This window comes from Aspergillus piperis, assembly GCF_003184755.1.
Source record: "Aspergillus piperis CBS 112811 unplaced genomic scaffold BO85scaffold_4, whole genome shotgun sequence".
Classification (NCBI taxonomy): Eukaryota; Fungi; Ascomycota; class Eurotiomycetes; order Eurotiales; family Aspergillaceae; genus Aspergillus; species Aspergillus piperis.
The window spans coordinates 192611-209670 of NW_020291594.1; the positions used below are offsets into that span (position 1 = coordinate 192611).

General features: G+C 53.6%; 7 protein-coding genes across 7 annotated transcripts; 3 read left to right on the forward strand and 4 right to left on the reverse strand.

Annotated features, from left to right (window-relative positions):
* The first annotated feature begins 139 nt into the window (after positions 1 to 139).
* BO85DRAFT_415163 (PAN-complex poly(A)-binding subunit PAN3) lies at positions 140 to 3480 on the forward strand. The gene is made up of 9 exons (XM_025657673.1): positions 140 to 595; positions 706 to 780; positions 857 to 911; positions 979 to 1142; positions 1193 to 1299; positions 1406 to 1597; positions 1648 to 1792; positions 1846 to 2001; positions 2051 to 3480. The coding sequence occupies exons 1-9, from the start codon at positions 520 to 522 to the stop codon at positions 3082 to 3084; spliced, it is 2004 nt and encodes a 667-aa protein (XP_025518031.1). The 5' UTR covers positions 140 to 519; the 3' UTR covers positions 3085 to 3480.
* A 619-nt stretch (positions 3481 to 4099) lies between these two features.
* BO85DRAFT_220060 (fasciclin domain-containing protein) lies at positions 4100 to 5188 on the reverse strand. Its single transcript, XM_025654682.1, has one exon. The coding sequence runs from the start codon at positions 5145 to 5147 to the stop codon at positions 4290 to 4292; it is 858 nt and encodes a 285-aa protein (XP_025518032.1). The 5' UTR covers positions 5148 to 5188; the 3' UTR covers positions 4100 to 4289.
* A 313-nt stretch (positions 5189 to 5501) lies between these two features.
* Positions 5502 to 6341, reverse strand: BO85DRAFT_220133 (putative small nuclear ribonucleoprotein (LSM7); the record flags this gene model as incomplete). The annotated part of the gene is made up of 3 exons (XM_025654683.1): positions 5502 to 5954; positions 6005 to 6076; positions 6131 to 6341. The coding sequence occupies 3 exons, from the start codon at positions 6339 to 6341 to the stop codon at positions 5827 to 5829; spliced, it is 411 nt and encodes a 136-aa protein (XP_025518033.1). The 3' UTR covers positions 5502 to 5826.
* A 1929-nt stretch (positions 6342 to 8270) lies between these two features.
* On the reverse strand, positions 8271 to 8973 carry BO85DRAFT_220160 (uncharacterized protein). The gene has a single exon (XM_025654685.1). The coding sequence runs from the start codon at positions 8816 to 8818 to the stop codon at positions 8435 to 8437; it is 384 nt and encodes a 127-aa protein (XP_025518034.1). The 5' UTR covers positions 8819 to 8973; the 3' UTR covers positions 8271 to 8434.
* Positions 8974 to 11135, forward strand: BO85DRAFT_220161 (C6 finger domain protein). Its single transcript, XM_025654686.1, has 2 exons — positions 8974 to 9744; positions 9798 to 11135. The coding sequence occupies exons 1-2, from the start codon at positions 9129 to 9131 to the stop codon at positions 11087 to 11089; spliced, it is 1908 nt and encodes a 635-aa protein (XP_025518035.1). The 5' UTR covers positions 8974 to 9128; the 3' UTR covers positions 11090 to 11135.
* A 476-nt stretch (positions 11136 to 11611) lies between these two features.
* Positions 11612 to 13271, forward strand: BO85DRAFT_446697 (intradiol ring-cleavage dioxygenase). Its single transcript, XM_025659556.1, has 3 exons — positions 11612 to 12024; positions 12099 to 12580; positions 12667 to 13271. Exons 1-3 carry the CDS (start codon positions 11788 to 11790, stop codon positions 12935 to 12937), a joined length of 990 nt encoding a protein of 329 aa, XP_025518036.1. The 5' UTR covers positions 11612 to 11787; the 3' UTR covers positions 12938 to 13271.
* Positions 12660 to 16875, reverse strand: BO85DRAFT_220170 (putative TGF beta receptor associated protein 1). Its single transcript, XM_025654687.1, has 3 exons — positions 16592 to 16875; positions 13992 to 16540; positions 12660 to 13947 (listed from the first exon to the last, which is right to left on the reverse strand). Exons 1-3 carry the CDS (start codon positions 16746 to 16748, stop codon positions 13039 to 13041), a joined length of 3615 nt encoding a protein of 1204 aa, XP_025518037.1. The 5' UTR covers positions 16749 to 16875; the 3' UTR covers positions 12660 to 13038.
* Between the last annotated feature and the right edge of the window lie 185 nt (positions 16876 to 17060).

The window sequence follows — 17060 nt, forward strand, 5'->3', positions numbered from 1 at the left end:
TACTAGCTGGCCTCAGAAGGACAGCTCCGTCATGGCCGGTGGGAGCCACGCTAGACGCGCGCTTGACGCACGAGTGGTCCGTGCACGGGACGGAGTTCGACGCACTCCCGTCCAAGTTCCCCCTCCCACTCCCTCCCCCCCGCGCCGCCCTTGGTTCGGATGCTGCCTTGCGGTCTTACTGCCTTGTCACCATCCATGGCATGAGATCTTCGTCCGTTCCTGTCTCCGGACGTTTATTCTCAATTGTTTTGGCTGTCCCCCCACCGTCTGTCGCTCGAAAGGGCGCCCAATCTCGCCATCCCAGCCGTCCTTGGCTGTTGCGGAACATTTACCCTGCCATCAGTGAAACATCGCCTCGACAACGTCTCCGAGGGCATCTCGGATTGTCGAGCTAGTCTACGGGTCTTCTCCATAGAGGAATGTGGTTTCCTCTCGATATCTTAGGTCGCCCGATATTTCTTGACTCAATGGACATACCTGTCCGTTGATCCGCGCCCAACTGTGGATAACGAACTTATCATGGCTACCACGGGAAAGTCTGCAACGCTGGAAGACGCCCGTCGTGGTACGGGGTCTCCGAAGATGAAGGGACGAGGTTAGTTGGACTATGATTCAAATGTCGGCTTCGGGCAACGGACTATGATTCAATGCTCCCGTCGGCCTTTGCTTCTTTCGGCGGCATCAGCTAACATAGTCGTCATCCTGACCTTACAGAGAACGCCAAAGATACGCTGTGTCGCAACGTGACCATATATGGCCGATGTCGCTACGAAGATAAAGGTGCTTAGCCATTCCTTGCCTATTGTTCCTCTTCATGCTCGCTAGGATCCGTCTAACCGTCCGATTGCTTATGAAGGGTGCGCCTTCAATCACGACCCGCATAAAGTGAATTCAGGATATCAATCAGACAGGTTGGCACTTCCGGGAGAGGCGCGCAATGTTGGAGTCAGAGAGGAGGATGACTTACTCATTTTGCAGTAATAAGAAACGTCTGAACGTCGACTCCCCTAGTTTTACCCCATCCATATTGTCGTCGAATGGATCATCGCCCACTTCCCAATCAGCAACCATGAAGAAAATGGCTACGATCTCGCCCAAGGCTGCGAGCGCAGCTCCCTTCCAACCTAGAAGTATATCATCACGTATGCCCTAACGGTTTCCGGGATGCGAAGCGGAATCTGACCACAATCAGGATCCAACTCCAGCACCCCTACTACTCGCCCGGGTACAATGACCCCCGATTGGTCTGTGGCAGAGGTACAAGAATTTGTACCTCAGGGATTCGATACTGCACATATAGTAAGGCTGCCAGATCGAGGTGTTCCACGCAGGTTGACTGCTTCGCATGTCATTTGCTGTGGTCATCCTGCTCGAAGTGTACGTGCTTGCAATGCTAATTGGTTAGGGCTCCCTGCAAGGTAATGGGACTGCCGGTGTTCCCAGCACGAGCGCTTTCGACCCTTTTGTGACCGCCCCGAATCCCCTCTCCGCCGCAAACGCCGTCGGCCCGGTGCAGGCCAATCCTTTCTCGCATGACACTGCTGCAGCGTTGAACGGAGCAGCGTTCTTCGCCAACCAGTCTGGATTCCAGCAGCCAGTAAGCCACTTCTTATCTGTGGTACGGAACTTATCCTAATCAAGTGTTAGGTCCAATATCACATGTATGCCCCGATTGGGCCTCATAGTCAGAATACGTTAGGCTATCAGCGAAACGTACACGACCTTTTCCTCCCTAATGACCTACGGGAGGAAATGCAGAAGAAGGCAGCAGCCACGCTCCAGACACTGCCAAGTACGTTGCTGACATATGAGTGCGATTTGTTGACGATGCTGACTTGATGTTAGATACTCAGCTCCCAGCTCAGGTCGATTACTTCCACTCTCTTGTCCCGCTCGATCTCAACCATCAGAAGAACGCTACCATCTTTGGATTCCCCAGCTGGGTGTACAAAGCCCAGTCCAGTAAGGACGGAAATTTTTACGCTCTCCGGAGACTCGAGGGTACTGTGATCCTTTCCATGCCATAATCAGGATACTAACTCGTATATAGGTTTCCGGTTGACGAACGAAAAGGCCATCCGCTCCGTGCAAGCTTGGAAGCGTGTCTGCAACGGTAGTGTCGTGACAGTCCACGATGCGTTTACTAGCCGAAGCTTTCAGGACAGCTCCTTGATCTTTGTCACCGACTATCACCCATTGTCGAAGACGCTGGCTGAACAGCACCTTGGCGCCGGAAACCGATTCCAAGGTCGCCATAACACGCACATCCCGGAACAGGTTCTCTGGGGTTACATGACTCAGATTGCCAATGCTCTGAAAGCGATCCATGCCAGTCAATTGGCTGCCAGGATCATTGACCCAAGCAAGATCCTCTTGACTGGGCGGAACCGCATTCGTCTCAATGCCTGCGCCATCATGGATGTGGTTCAATTCGACACTCAGCGATCTCTGGCCGAACTGCAGCGGCAGGATTTGGTCAACTTTGGACAGCTCATCGTCACCCTGGGCGCCAACCAGCCCAATGTAATGCACAACCCTACCAAGGCCATGGAGCACTTCACACGCGCATACACTGCGCAGCTGAAGAACTCGGTCTTCTGGCTGCTGAACGGGCTCCAGAAGGACCAGGAAAGGAATATTGACATTTTTATCACCGGCATCTCATCGACACTGATGTCGACGTTCGACTCCGCCCTTCACCTCGACGACCAACTGACCTCCGACCTGAGTCGCGAACTCGAGAACGGCCGCCTCGTCCGGCTCATGACGAAGCTGAACTTTATCAACGAGCGACCCGAGTATGAGCACGATCGTCAATGGTCCGAGAACGGCGAGCGGTACTTCTTGAAGATCTTCCGCGATTACGTCTTCCACCAGGTTGACGCGCAGGGCGATCCAGTCGTCGACCTGGGCCATGTGCTCATGTGCCTGAATAAACTGGACGCAGGCACCGACGAAAAAATCACCTTGATCAGCCGCGACGAGCAGAGTTGCTTCGTGGTCAGCTATAAGGAGCTGAAGAAAGCTCTGGAATCGTCTTTCCAGGCGCTGCTGAAGCCTTCGGCCAGTAGGAGGCTGCATTGAGTAGTCTGACAGGACTTGACACTATGCATCTGCTACATACATATACCCCAATATGGTATGTGATGAGTGTCATGCACTCAGGCTGGCCTATTCTTAAATGACAGATGGATGGATGGGAGGGTGGATATTCTTGGATTGAAATCATGGTGGAGGGAATATGTTTCCTATGTTCCAGCGAGGATCTGATATGTCTACATTGACTATTTTTACTGCCGATGATACTTATCATTAAAAGCCTACTTCATCATTGATGTGATGGCTGGACGATGGATCAAGGCAGGTTTATACAGCAGTGACGAAGAAGAATATTAAGACAGATAAGTACGCCATAGTTAGAAATATATGAGATTGAAGTTCACTTGCAGCTTGGTTCAATATAATATCATCAATACAATGTAAACAAGCACAATAACTCACTATATAGAGTAAATAAACATGAAAAAGATAATCAAATAACCCCTACCCATCGTCCCTATCTACAAAACCGTATAGATACTAAGTATCTCCCTCACAAAGCACAATAATTCAATCATCCACCATGACCCAACCATCCCCCCTCTCCCTCGCATCACCCACATCCTCCCCCCCATTCCCTCTCCTCGGCGGCACCAACACCCTCCCCTCACTCAAAACAAACATACTCCCTTCTGCAGTCAACAACTCCCCCGCCTTGACACCCTTATACCCATTTACCCGGAGGAGAAACTGATACACGCCGTGACAGTTCCCATCGGTGAAGAGCTTCTCCGCTTTCCCTTCATCATCATCAATATCAATATCAATATGTGAATAAACTCTCCATCTGTATATGAAACATGAATTCATCCCCCGGTGGGAGGGGAAGTATATCACCGTGTTTAATATACAGCTGATCCGAGTAGAGCGTCTCGCCAACCACAATGTGGTATTTCATGATGGCGGAGAGGTATTTACCCCCTCCCTCGGGGGAGAAGAAAAGGAAGGTGAGGGTTTCGGGGGTGAATGTTGTCGTGAAGGAGGGGTTGGGGGGGAGGAGGAGGGTTAATCCTCTTCTTTCTCCTTCATCATTTCCTTGGTTGTCGAGTGATTTTGTTGAAGGGGATGAGGTGGGTGGTTGTGTTTGGTAGTCGTCTCATTGGTTAGGGCTTTGTTGAAGGTTCTTGCTTTTGCTTCTGCTGCTAATGGTATTGGTATTGGTATTTGTATCGGAGCTGGTGGTAAGTACCCTATCCAGACCAGTTCTGTACAAGGGAGGGAGTTATAAGTATGGTGCGGGTAGAAGGAGGAGGAGGAGGCATGAGAACCGAGTCGATGTGGTAGAGAACTCCATTGGAGGCGTGTTTATCCAGGGAGATGATGCGGCTGTGGAGGTTGAGCATTAGGTCGCGGGTTAGGAATGGGCGGACGGTGATGCGTTGAGGGAGGGTATGTTCAGTATGTTTGGTAGTGTGGATATAGGTCGGGATGGTGGGAGAATGGAAGAGTTTGTCGATGGGATAGGAGCCCTTTACGGTGTGGTAGGTGAGGATGTGGTGGATGCGGGCGTGGGTTTCTTTATCGTAGTTGTTGTTGGTGTTATGTTCATGGTGATGGTGATGGTGGAGTTTACGAAAGGCTTCGTTGGTAGGAGCGAAGAAGGTGAGGTTGGTCGAGGTGTTGTTGAGGAGGGTGGTTAGGTGATGGTCGTTGCGGATGAAGTGAGCGAGAATGGAAGTATCCGGGTTGGAGAGGATGAGGTCGTAGAGGGTCTTATTGGATGCGGGGTGGCGGAGATATGGGGGTGGAGTGGGATGGCGGAAGGGCGGAGCGAGTTCGGAGACGTGCTGCTGGGCGTAGGGATGGGGTGAATCACTAGGGTTTTCGTAGTTGAGGTAGTTGTTCACGATGGTGGGCCAGATGTCGGTTGTGAGGTCGTCGAGGGCTGTTGCGAGGGTGGTGGTTATGCCATTGATTAGGTCGGAGTCTATGTTGTGGTCGGCGATGGTGATACTATGATCATCTTCGGGGATTGGATTCTGGTAATAGGGGGAGACGAGGGCGGTGGTGAAGGGCAAGGCCACGAGGGCCCAGAAGGGAATTTTCATTATGGGATGGTCAGATTATGCAACTGGAGAAGATATTAACGGTGTTTGTTGCAGACAATGCTGCTCGTTGGGATGCGTTGCAGGGATCATTTAATTTCTATCTAGACGAGGGCAGGGCAGCTGGGCCTAGACCCCTCTGCCGGGCTGAGCCTAATGCTCAGTAACATCATGAGGGAGATACAAATATTATTATGGTGAAACGCACTAACTTTAACATTAGGGGTTACAGCATCATACACGGCAGCATATTGGAGAAATCGACAGGTTGTTCATGACGACAGAGGATGATGTCATGACCACACACAGGGCGGAAAGTAAGCTGATTGTAGGCAGTCAAGTGCCCGCCATTACTATGTAGTATATTCTGGTATTGTGCTATGCATGGCTTCATGCAGGTACAAGTCAACGCTCAGGGCGCACATAATACATTTCATCATCTGCCTTCGTAGGGTGTGTATAGTAAGATTCCGTCCACCGTCCGTGGTGGACGGCAACATCGAGATAGACGCAGACCCATCGACCACATCCAGCAGGACGTGAGGCGGATGAGTGCTGCAACCATTGTCGTCAATTGTGCGGGGCATGCACATGGCTGGTCACTCCAAGGGAACACCGCATCAGGCACCAACAAACCGCCAAGTTGCTCTGATATCGGCCTATCGACCTCCAGAGCACGTGATTACTCTTCGGGTTGCACGAAGGGGTTGGCAATCTCCTCGCTGCCGTCGGCGGGCGAGATCAGGACGATGATGGTACCACGGGCCACGACGAGACCCAGCGAGCGAGTGTTCTCGTTACCCTCGTCATCTGGGATGGTCAGTAGGAAGTAGTAGTGGGGAGATTGCAGGGGGGCTTACCGCGCATGGATTCCTTGACATCGTCCAGGACCAGGTTCATGAGCTGGTCGTATCCCTTGAGCAGACCAACAACTGGACATGACGATTAGCCAAAGCATTGTACAGTAACAGTAGGGTGGGTCTTACCCTCACGACCGCCATTGAACTTGACGCGCACCTCCTTGTCCATGTACTTGTTCAAATCGAGAATGTTTTCCTTCTTGGGCTTCTCCTGCTGCTGCTGCTGCTGAGCACCGCCACCAGCACCGCCACCTCTGTGGGCGCCACGACCGCCAGACCGGTCATAGCCTCCGCCGCGGCCGCGACCACCTCCACGGAACGAGCCTCTTTCGGACATGGCTTGGCTGGGAGGGAGTGTTTAGGTTGGGAGGGGGGAAGCACTTAGTAGTAGATTATGTGTGAAAGGGTGGGTTTGGTCCAATTAGGAAGGGGAGTGGATTAGATAATGCGGTGTCGGGTAAAGAAAATGAGGGGAAGGAGGGGAAATGCAGAGATGAACCAGCTAGTAGTGAATAGATGGGCAAAACAAGGGAAAACGGAATGGACTGGCCGGCAGCTCCCTGGAAATGGCACACCGGTGTGGACGAAAATGCCAAATTGGGCCCGACGGGAATTTCACGGGGGGCGGAGGAAGTCAGTCAGTAGGAAACTCTTGACTATGAGGGATTTTCAGCTGTCGCAGCAATAGCAAAAAGCAGCAGTAGCAGCAGCAGCGCAGCAACAAGCAAAACAAGCGTGAATCACGAGGTTGAGCCAGTCACGGGATCTGTGGACGCTGGGAGGAGATCGGAAAACTCTTTTGAACTTCCTGGCCTTTAATGACGGTAACAATACACAGCATCTGTCATATTTCTCATCCTGACAGTACCTGACCACCGGCCCGGGTTAGCGCGTATCGTGGGGGGGCTGGAACCCGGCCAGTGTCGGACACACGCGCCCATCACAGCCCGGCCTTTGCTGGTCCAGTTTGATGAAAAGGCTTTTTAGGCAACCATCTCCATCCGATTGATCCTATGAAATGTCTCACACTGAGAAGAAGGGGAAGCTTCCCCATCAGCTACTATGCAAATCCAAACAATGAGTCGTGTATAAAAAAAAAACTAATGGGAGGGTATGAAACCGAAGCTCCCTGATCGACTGGCACCGGCTCAGCACGGGCGGAGCGCGACCCCCGTCCGAAAGGATGAGCTGGTCCAGGCCGGCTTCCGAGCGGCCTCCCAACTGGTGCACAATCACGAAACCCATGACGCCAGCCAAACCGATACCAATTGGATAAGTTCCGGAAGGAAACGGAGCACCAACATCAAAGCAACTTCCACCTGGCCGCCAAAGGACAACGTGTCAGACAGTCCTCCTACTGCTATACATATCTGTCCCTGGAGTCCGCCGCAAGGGGGATTGCAACCCCCAGACACATACATACATACGCTTGGAATCGGAACCATGTCAATGCTGATGATGATAAGGGGAGTAGGGGAGTAGGGGGTAGGGAGTAGGGAGAGGGGAATTGTCGGAGATGTAACATCGGGGTCAGTTAGTGTGTTCGTATACTCGCTAGTTTCTGCCATACATTCATTCATTCATTGAAGGTGTCTATTTACTCAAAACATGGGCCCCAATAACCGGCCCTACTGGACAGTTGTCGGTTCATGCCCCGGCCTGGAACTGCCTTGATAACGGGCGCATGGGCGGCGTATTGACGTATGGTTATGACATGTTATGTATGTTAAATGACCAGCGGAAGAGCCCGGCGGGACTCCGCCCTACCTTAGGTAAGCGATAACCGGTCACTCGTCAATTCCTCTCGCTAGGTTTGGCAGGAGAGGAGTGGAAGTTGGTTGTTTGTATTGTTAGCCATCATAAGTCAATGAAGAGACTACTCCAGTCTAGAGTCCATGGAAGGGGGGAATTCCAATCTAGATAAAGACTCGGATCACGCAGGAACTCAGCGGGGATACAAGACAGACAGACAGACAGACAGAAGAAAGACATCCCTATCGGCCAGGCTCGATCAGGCTACCAATTTGTTTTGCGGAAGATCGCCATCACCCACTTGCAGGCCTTTTAGCTCGGTCCACTCGGCCATCTCCAGTAGGAGGTAACTAACTTACTATCTTGTCCGTCAGTCACTCACTCTCCCAGTCCTTTCATTAGTTCCCTATCAATCCCATCCCATCCCATCCCATCCTCTCGCCCGTTCCGCCATCCGCAGCGTCACCAGCGTCCATTCGGCGGTATCATTGGCCATCACTTCCACCATCCCGTCCCTGCAATCGATTAGTGTCGTTGCTGCTGCTGCTGCTGGTTGGGACATTCTCTTTTTGCTGGTGTTGCTACAGCTAGTAGTACTTAGTTACTTGTTAGTTGTTAGTAAATAGAAATAGATATCGTCCCATCCAGTCCTTATCCTGCGCCTTTTTGTATCATTCATTACTTACTAGTTAGAAAACTAACCTGGTCAACGGCTTCCCCCAACCCTCTTCCTCCCGGCCGTAACTCCGTCCGCCTTTGCCTGTCGGTTCGTCTTCCTTCTACCTTTCCTTTCTCTTGCCTCTCTCTCTCCCCCATCTTTTCCTCTTCCTCCCTCCCTCCCTCCTCTCTCCTCTCCTCCTCTCCGGATCCTATCTTCTCTCCTCTCCATCCTTCTCTCTCTTTCTTCCTCTCTTCCTCTTCTCCTCTTTCCTCCTCCCCTTCCCTTTCCACTCCCTCTTCTTTTCTCCCACTTCTTCCCTTCTCTACTCTTTCTTCTCTGGGTACTCTTCCTCCCCCACATTTTCTTCCCTTCCGACACTGGATCCTCCCCCCTCCCCCCATTTTCCCAAGTTTTATTTTTTTCCGTTGGGGTCACCGATTACCTAACTCGAACGCAGCACGCGCTGCCCAGTGGCTGAACCTGAACCCGCACTCTGGAGCCTGATGCTCCGCCATCGGCAGCCCGTCTTTCGCCAGTATTCTCATTACTCATTTCCTCTATAAACCCTTTTTTCCTCTCTGGGTTCCTCCCCATTTATCCCTCCCCCCTCCCCTGCCCCGTATTTTCCGCGACTCTTCGCTTTGTCGCAATTCACCCGGATTTTCCTCCCTCATTCCCTCCTTGGAGTCGCCTACTACCTCCGGCATCACCATGGAGTCCAGAACCGCGACGGCTGAGCCGTCCAGTAAACGACCGCGCTCACCTTCCGGCGATTTCCCTCCTATCGCATCCAAGGTTCCCAAAACCCATTCGAATCACCTGCAGATCAACTACCTCGCCCGCCAATACCCGGATAACCTTCCTCTCGTCTCCGTCGATGATACCATGCCCGCCATTGTGCATCTCATTGGCGAGTACGACGGCGTCTTACATCGTCACGAAAGCATCGCCGGGAACTTGGGCGCTTGTCCGCTGGGGCCCATCCTGATCAAGCGCTTCGAGCGCTTGTTCGATGGACCGCCTCGCGTGCTCAAGTCGCATGGCAAGGACTCCCCCAACGTGACCTGGCTGGATGTGGTCGAGTTTGCCAAGAACAAGCCCGAGCAGTTCAACCTGGAAAAATCGCGCAACGGGGTGCGAGTGTGTCAATTCTACACCAAGCAGTGTCGGGTGGAGATCAGCGAGGAGGATTTTGTGTTGATCGCCTCGGGGATGCCCCAGAAGATGATCCCCCCGCAGCCGATCATTGAGGATGAGGAGAAGGAATTGGGCGCATTGGAGATTCTGGAGAAGAACCTCCAGCAGATCATCCAGATGGCCGACCAGGGTATGTCTGAACACAGATATTTTCTAAGAGCTAAACTAATCATCGTTTGCTAGTGTCTGCCCGCGCTCGACAACTGAATCACCGTCTGAAGAACCGCCGGACGGCAATCGTCACCCGTCGGGAGAACGACATGTCGCTCCACTCGCAGCGACAGCAGCAACAACATCGTTCCATCAGCCCTGCCTGGCGCGATGCCAATGGCCATGCTCAGAACCCGAATGGTAGCACCCCTGCCAGCGCCCAGTCTCCCTCCACTGGTTTTGTTGCCGTGAATGCCGGCCGGCCCGGCGGCGGAGAAGCCACTGTGGAGGAGAATGCGCTGTCGTCGCAGTTTATGTTCTCGCATTCCAATACGGACAATGTTACTATCATTAACGGCACCTCTATCAAAGGCGCCTCGCCGACGACCCGCGCCGAGCTCATGAAGAAGTTCTTTACTACCCAGGATCGCCAGGCGCGCAGCTATGAAGAGGGCCCCGGCTCCAGTAGTCGGCAGTCGTCCCGGCCGCGGCCGCGAGCGTCGGATGCGGCGGACTACAACTTGTACACTCCGGCACCCGCTACGGTTGCCATTCCCAATACACCCTCCTCGCTTCTGCCACCGCCCAAGTCCCACCACCACGAAAAGGATGATGGCGGCCCGCACAAGATGGAGATGGTGGCGCGCATGGAAGAACTCTCACGGGGCGAGCGCATCCTGCCGCCCTGCGATCGGTGTCGCCGGCTACACATGGATTGTTTGAAGAACCTGACTGCCTGCATGGGGTGCACCAAGAAGCATGCCAAGTGTTCCTGGAAGGACGTCAAGGAGGACGAGCTGCGCGAGACACGGGTCGACCGTACGTCCCGGGAACGAGCGGAGGAGCCGCCTTCGTCCAAGGAGGCCTCTTCGACCCATCCACTGCCTACTCCCGTGGCAGCACCACCGTCGACGGCGGCCCCGACACCGGTGTCTGGACCGATGTTGCCCGAGACGGAGCAGCGACCTCGTGAGCGCGAGGTGCCGGCCGAGTACAGCGTGCGCCGCGAGTCCGCGCCGACAGGAGGACCGGTTGCGGGGATGGCGCTCGCCAAGGAGACGTCACCGCGGCGGGCCATGAGCGAGATGCATGGGAGCAGCGGGATGAGCCACGAGCGACGAGTCAACCTGCATCGGCACGCGGAGGCGGACGACGACGACCCGGATGCCAACCAGCGGCTGATGCAGGCAATTCTGGATACGGTGGACCACCACACGCGGGTGGCGGCGGCGGTGAAGGAGGGACATGAAGTGAGCAACGAGCGGGAGCGGGAGCGCGAGCAGGAACGAGAACGAGAGCGGGAGCGGAAGTTGGTGCGGGCATAGCATGACGACCCGACTTTGTTTGGAATTACGGATTGGATTGATATGGGTACTTGGACACAGGGAGTTGTAATTAGGTTTTTGATTGAGCGAGTTAGCGGATATCCCGGTTTGAATTCTGGATGAAATGATGGATTGGATGGATTGGATATTGGATATTGGATATTGGATAGCATGGATGGGCATAGCATAATGTGACTGCATGCATATACAGTGTACAGAACCAGGGATTAATCGTGTCGGAGTTTGTCATTCCCGCCGCGGCACCAACTGCCGATGGGCGATCCGCACCCCGCATACACAGGATTCCTACTAAATACAATGACTACGTACGTGCAAAGAGACCTCGATAGTCAATACTTAGAGTCAATACATGCACCCCACAGATCGTCCGCCAATCCCTCGATCCAATACACGCATATATCCCTAAACCCATAAATCCGAACACACAAATAAGAATGAACTCGGGAATGGCCATAGCCGAACACTCCTCGCTGAGTGATGCTTACGTAGCAGCGTATCCGAACCAACCCAACCAATAACCGTCCCTCAATTTACACACCCACCACCCACCACCCACCATAGGAAATGTGGGGTGTGTCCCCGCAGTCAACATATAGAAGAAGTAACACCCCCCACCACATACCCTTCCTCTCCTCCCAATTGCATCCTCACCAACACCAGAAGAGAAAAGAGAAAAGATGGACCCCAGCAAAGTCAAAATCCCACCCATGAAAGACCTAACGGTCGACAACATCACCGAGAACGTGATCCGAATCAACTCTCTCTGCGAAGACGAGCGACTAAAATACATTCTCGAGCGACTCGTCACGCACCTCCACGACTTCGCAAGAGAAACCCGTCTTAGCACCGATGAATGGATGACCGGGTTGAGATTCCTTACGGAAGTAGGCAAGATTTGTTCGGATGTTAGACAGGTACATCCCCATCCCCCAATACCCCCCACAATCTCCTAGCTAGCTAAAGACAGCTACCTAACTAATTCCCACAGGAATACATCCTCCTCTCAGATATCCTCGGCCTCTCCATCCTCGTCGACTCCATCGACCACCCCAAACCCCCCAACAGCACCGAAGGCACCGTGCTCGGTCCATTCCACACGCACGACGCCGCGCCCCTCGTCCCCGGGTCCAGCATCAGCCACGATCCCGCCGGCGAGCCCCTCCTCGTCGTCTGCACGGTCAAAGATACCCACGGGAAACCCGTGTCTGACGTCAAGATCGATATCTGGGAGACGGATTCCACGGGCCATTATGATGTGCAGTATCCCGGGAGGGATGGGCCCGATGGGAGATGCATCATGACCTCCGACGAGGAAGGAGTGTTCTGGTTCAAGGCCATTACGCCCGTCCCTTACCCTATTCCGCATGATGGGCCTGTCGGGAAGTTGTTGAAGGTCTTGGGGAGACATCCGTATCGGCCTAGTCATATGCATTTTATGTTTGAGAAGGGCGGGTTTGATCATTTGATTACGTATGTATTATTTTTCCTCCCCGGAGGGGGTTGAGTGAGAGGGGGGATGTGGGTATGTGGGTATGTGGCTAACAGTGGGTATGTAGGGCGCTGTATCTCCGTAATGATCCCTATGAGACCTCGGATGCCGTCTTCGGGGTTAAGGATTCGCTGGTCGTGGATATTGGTAAGGCTGGGCCGGAATATGCGGCTAAGTATGGGGTTTCGGAGGATCATGCGTTGTTGACGTATGACTTCGTGTTGGTGAGTGATGAGGAGACGAGTGAGTTGAGGGCGAGGAATTCCAAGGAGGCGTTGGATAAGTTGGGGAGGAAGGTCAAGATTGTTAATGGGTTGCCGGTGCCGGACTTGGATTGATTTCCTTTTGTTTTTCTTCTCCTATTCCCTTCTTAGATTATAGGTCTGGGTCATGTAATTGATAAGTGTCATGTGAATGTATTCTTTATTAGGTATATACATCATTCGTTAACGTGGACATTGGTGTTGGCTTCGGCTTCGGCATTCACCATCTCTCCAAAATCACTTCCCTCTACGGCTGCTCCACCATCCTTCAGTCGGCGCAGTCCACTCTCATCTTCCACCCAGCCACCTAGCTTCTCCACTCCTGCGATATACTCTGTTCCAATCCGCAGGTTCAGCCCCGCGCTCAAGGCCCGTTCGATCCGCACTTCGCGTCCCTCGGCAATCAGTACCCGGAACACATGCCCCAGGAACCCGCTGAGGAGGTCCACGCTCCACTCGTCCGGCACCACGCGCAGCACCTCGCCCACGTCGAACCACGCCGCGAATCGTCCCAGCAGGTCGCTTGTCCGCTCGAGCCGCTCTGATGGATCCTGGATCTGCAGGAACTCGTCCAGCAGGTACCGGAAGAGCTCGGATTGCAGGGAGCGCTCAGCGAATTCGACCAAAGTTCCTGTCGTGCTGGTGCTGCGCGGGCCGCCGAAGAGGCAGTATCGCACGGCAGAGTCGTAGTCGCCCAGTCCGTGGGTGAGTAGGTGGAGCGCCTCGCGATGTCGGCCTTGTAGGCCGTCGAGGATTACTGATTCTGATACCAATTCGTTTTGGAACGGTTCGATCCGCGCGAGCACCGCTGGGATGGAGTATGTTAGGTTGCGCGCGGGCAGGGAGGTAAAGTGTCCGCCGCTGCCGCCCCCAAGGAGCTGGAGCAGGCGGAGCCGGGACTGCCACCATGGCTCGGCGGGTGTATTTTCGGTGATGAAGTTCATGTAGGTGGGTTTGGGTGGCTGCAGGGCGCGATACGTAGAGTAGGATTCTGCGAGCGATGCACGCGCTTCTGGGGAGGACTCAAGCACGGAGAGCACGGTGTCCAGGTAGTAGGAGAGTAAGTCGTCCGCATATTGGGTGTGCTGGACGTGTTAGCATGATCCAAATAATTCAGGATGGCGCTTACATTTCGAACGAAGACGAGATGCTCCAAATACACCTGTACCGCATTGGGCGCGCGCTCTTTGAGCAAACTGACCACATCCGTAGTCTCCAACTTGACCCGGCTCGTGCCGTCTGAGAACACTTGAATACCCAAGTTGGGATTGCGCTGGGCCAGCCATGCTCCGTACTCCTCCACCAATTGTGCGTCCTTGATCTTGACCAAGTACCGTCGCATCTGCGCTTCGGTTCCACCCACGGTGACCTCACCACCGCGATCCTCCTCGCCATCGATAATCCGTCGCCAGGTTTTGAGGACATTCCCCGACATTCTGTGGCTCTGATACAAGCGGCTGAGCACAAACAAGCGCCGGTAGCTTTCTAACAGCGCTACTGCCCGGTCAAAGCTACCCTTCCAGTTATCCACTAGACGGTTCAATTCCGCGCGAATAGACGACTTTACGCGTTGTTCGGCTGACAATTGTGCATCTTGCTCCAGAAGCAGGTGCAGAAGAGCTGCATCGACACTGTCGAATACATAGTTTTCATCCGTGATACTGCCGTAACCCCTCTTCTGCTGCCAGGAGAATAGGAACCGCTTGATCATATCCAGAACTGCTGCGTCGGAAGCTCCGCTATTCTCTGTCTTGTCGAGCCGCTGCACGTAGGCTTCCGTGACCTCAGCAAGACCAGCATGAACCCAGATTCCCTGCGGGCCCTGGAGAACCTCGCGTCGCAAGAGGGGAACTAGCAGCAACGCAATACGCGGATCTAGTTCACCAACTATGAGGGCTCGCTCTGTGTCATCAATGATCGCATCGCTTCGGACAGTCGGGTCCATGAAAATGAGGTCTGCGAAAAGAAGCAGGCTTGCTTTCTGCTTCACATAATTCAAGCCCAAGAATTCCGATTCCGACTTGGGCTCCGTTGTCTGAACATGATGGATGATATCGGCAACTGCTTTCCGGAAAGCTTTGGAGTCGCCAGCGCCTGTCTCCTGAGCCGCCTGTAGAGCATCATTGAGCTGTGTGGTCAGTGGGTTTCTCACCACCCGCCAGATCTGGTTTCCATTCCACAGCACCATGCTGCTTTGCGTCTGGCCTAGTTCACGCGCAAACCTGGCTTCCTCGGCGTTTCGTTCCGCCTCCCAGCCACGCTCCTTTGAGCCTTCTGAGTCTGTCAATTCCTGGGCCTCGAAGAGCTCTTTTTCTTTCTGCAAATGTTCGATCGACGACTGCGTTCGTGGGTCGGCTGCCGGTACATGGGGCGACAACGGAGTTTTTAGACGAACCATACGTAGCAGATTCCCCAGCTCAGATACCTCGAGCTTGCTTGGGCTGATTGTATGGCATAGACCAGCATGGGTAGTCTGCATGTCGTTGGCCGACGGTATTTCTACCCAGGTTTTGTGGTCCTCCGCCTCCCCGGGATCGACATCCCAGAGCTGCACTTCCAGGAACTTCCGTTTCTGGCCATCCTGTTCTGATTCTATAACTGCCAGAAGAAGCTCATCCTGCGTGTTCTCCGGTGATGGTATCATGTGAGTTTCGTCGCCCTTGTCGATCACAATTGATTCGGGGTATTTATGAAATGTTATTGTACCACGGACCACGTCGCCATCTACATTGACAAACATGCCAACTCCGGGCTCGGTTGTATCGGTTCCTCTAACGAGCAAAAACTCCGACGAGGTCGGCGACAGCACATGAGGCTTCAACTGTGTGTGCGGCTTAGGTATGGGTGGGAGGGGTTTTCGGTCATCGGGACTTGACTGGGAGTCCCGGGTCGAGTGGGTTGGAGATATCCTCGGAGAAGCACTTTCGGCTCGGTCTTTCGAGATCGATTGTCGCGGGGTTCCAGCAGGAGACAGCTCCGGCGTAACAGAGCTAGACCTGTCATGTGGCGAGGTATGAGTCTTTGGCTGCAGCATCCCGGTGAACGGATTCGGACCGGATCCTCTGTCATGCTGGCTCTCCAGCGGCGAGGTTGCGAAGGGTGACGACGGAGATCTGTCTCCGGCAGGACCCGAGTCGAATGCCTCGCTGGAAAATGAGACAGGAAAGAGCTGGATCTTCTGTTGGTTTTCCACGTCCAATAAAGAGTACGCATGTGTATCAGCAGCGCAGGCGATTATGCCTCTCCGCGCCGCCACCAGGCAGCCAGGAAACTCGATGTTCCTTATCCGTCGAGCATCATCGCCAATTCTGACCAACATCATCCGATTCTGGGCGGCGATCATGATAACGGGGTTTTCCGACTCATCCGTTGCATTCAAATCCAGCCCACCGATCCAGCGACAGTTGTTGACCTTGGTGTTCCCGAAGGCCGGACTGAGCTCCGGCAACATGTAGAATGTAGCCGTCCCATTGCATAACACACACGCCTTGTTCACCGTTGGCAATAACACAATCTGCTGTATACCCGGAAGCTTTGCTGACGGAGGCTGGGAGAAAGGGATTGGTAGTCTTGAGGCGAGGATGAATGACGGCTCGTTCGACTTGTCCGAGGGGTCCGGTGGGAGGCAGACGAAATGTAGGATCTCGGCGGCAGAGGTACCAATGTATAGATTGTCATCTAGAAATCATCCAATTAGCTTCGCTCTCCCATCAACAATGCTGGACGCACTCCAATACTCGACGCAGGTGATGTGGACTTCATCGTCATCATTGTCCGCATTCAAGGGCACCTGGTCGAAGAGAGACCGGAACACATAAGGTGCAGCTTTTGGAGGGCCAATCTTCCGCCTTCTGCGCGGGCTGATGCCCTCCTCTTCCGACACCATGATGAGGCCAGCTCGGTGTCTTGAGAGATGGTTCCTGACAGGATGGGGACGTGAGGGGAAGGAAGATCAGGACAGGAACTGGGAGGAGCTTCAGTCGGGCGAGGCTGGGCGCGGGTGGATCCGCCCGGGGTTATCTGCTGACTCAGGTGGAGTCCATTCTATGATTGCAGTTAGTTGGTTATCAGTCTATCACTTTTAACTATAACTAGTTATCTCTTGTGAAGAACTGCAATTGATGGTCAGTAATCTTTTACTTCATAAACACTGTCTTCTTGAACGAATCTTGTGTTTAGATGCAAGTATAAGCATCGA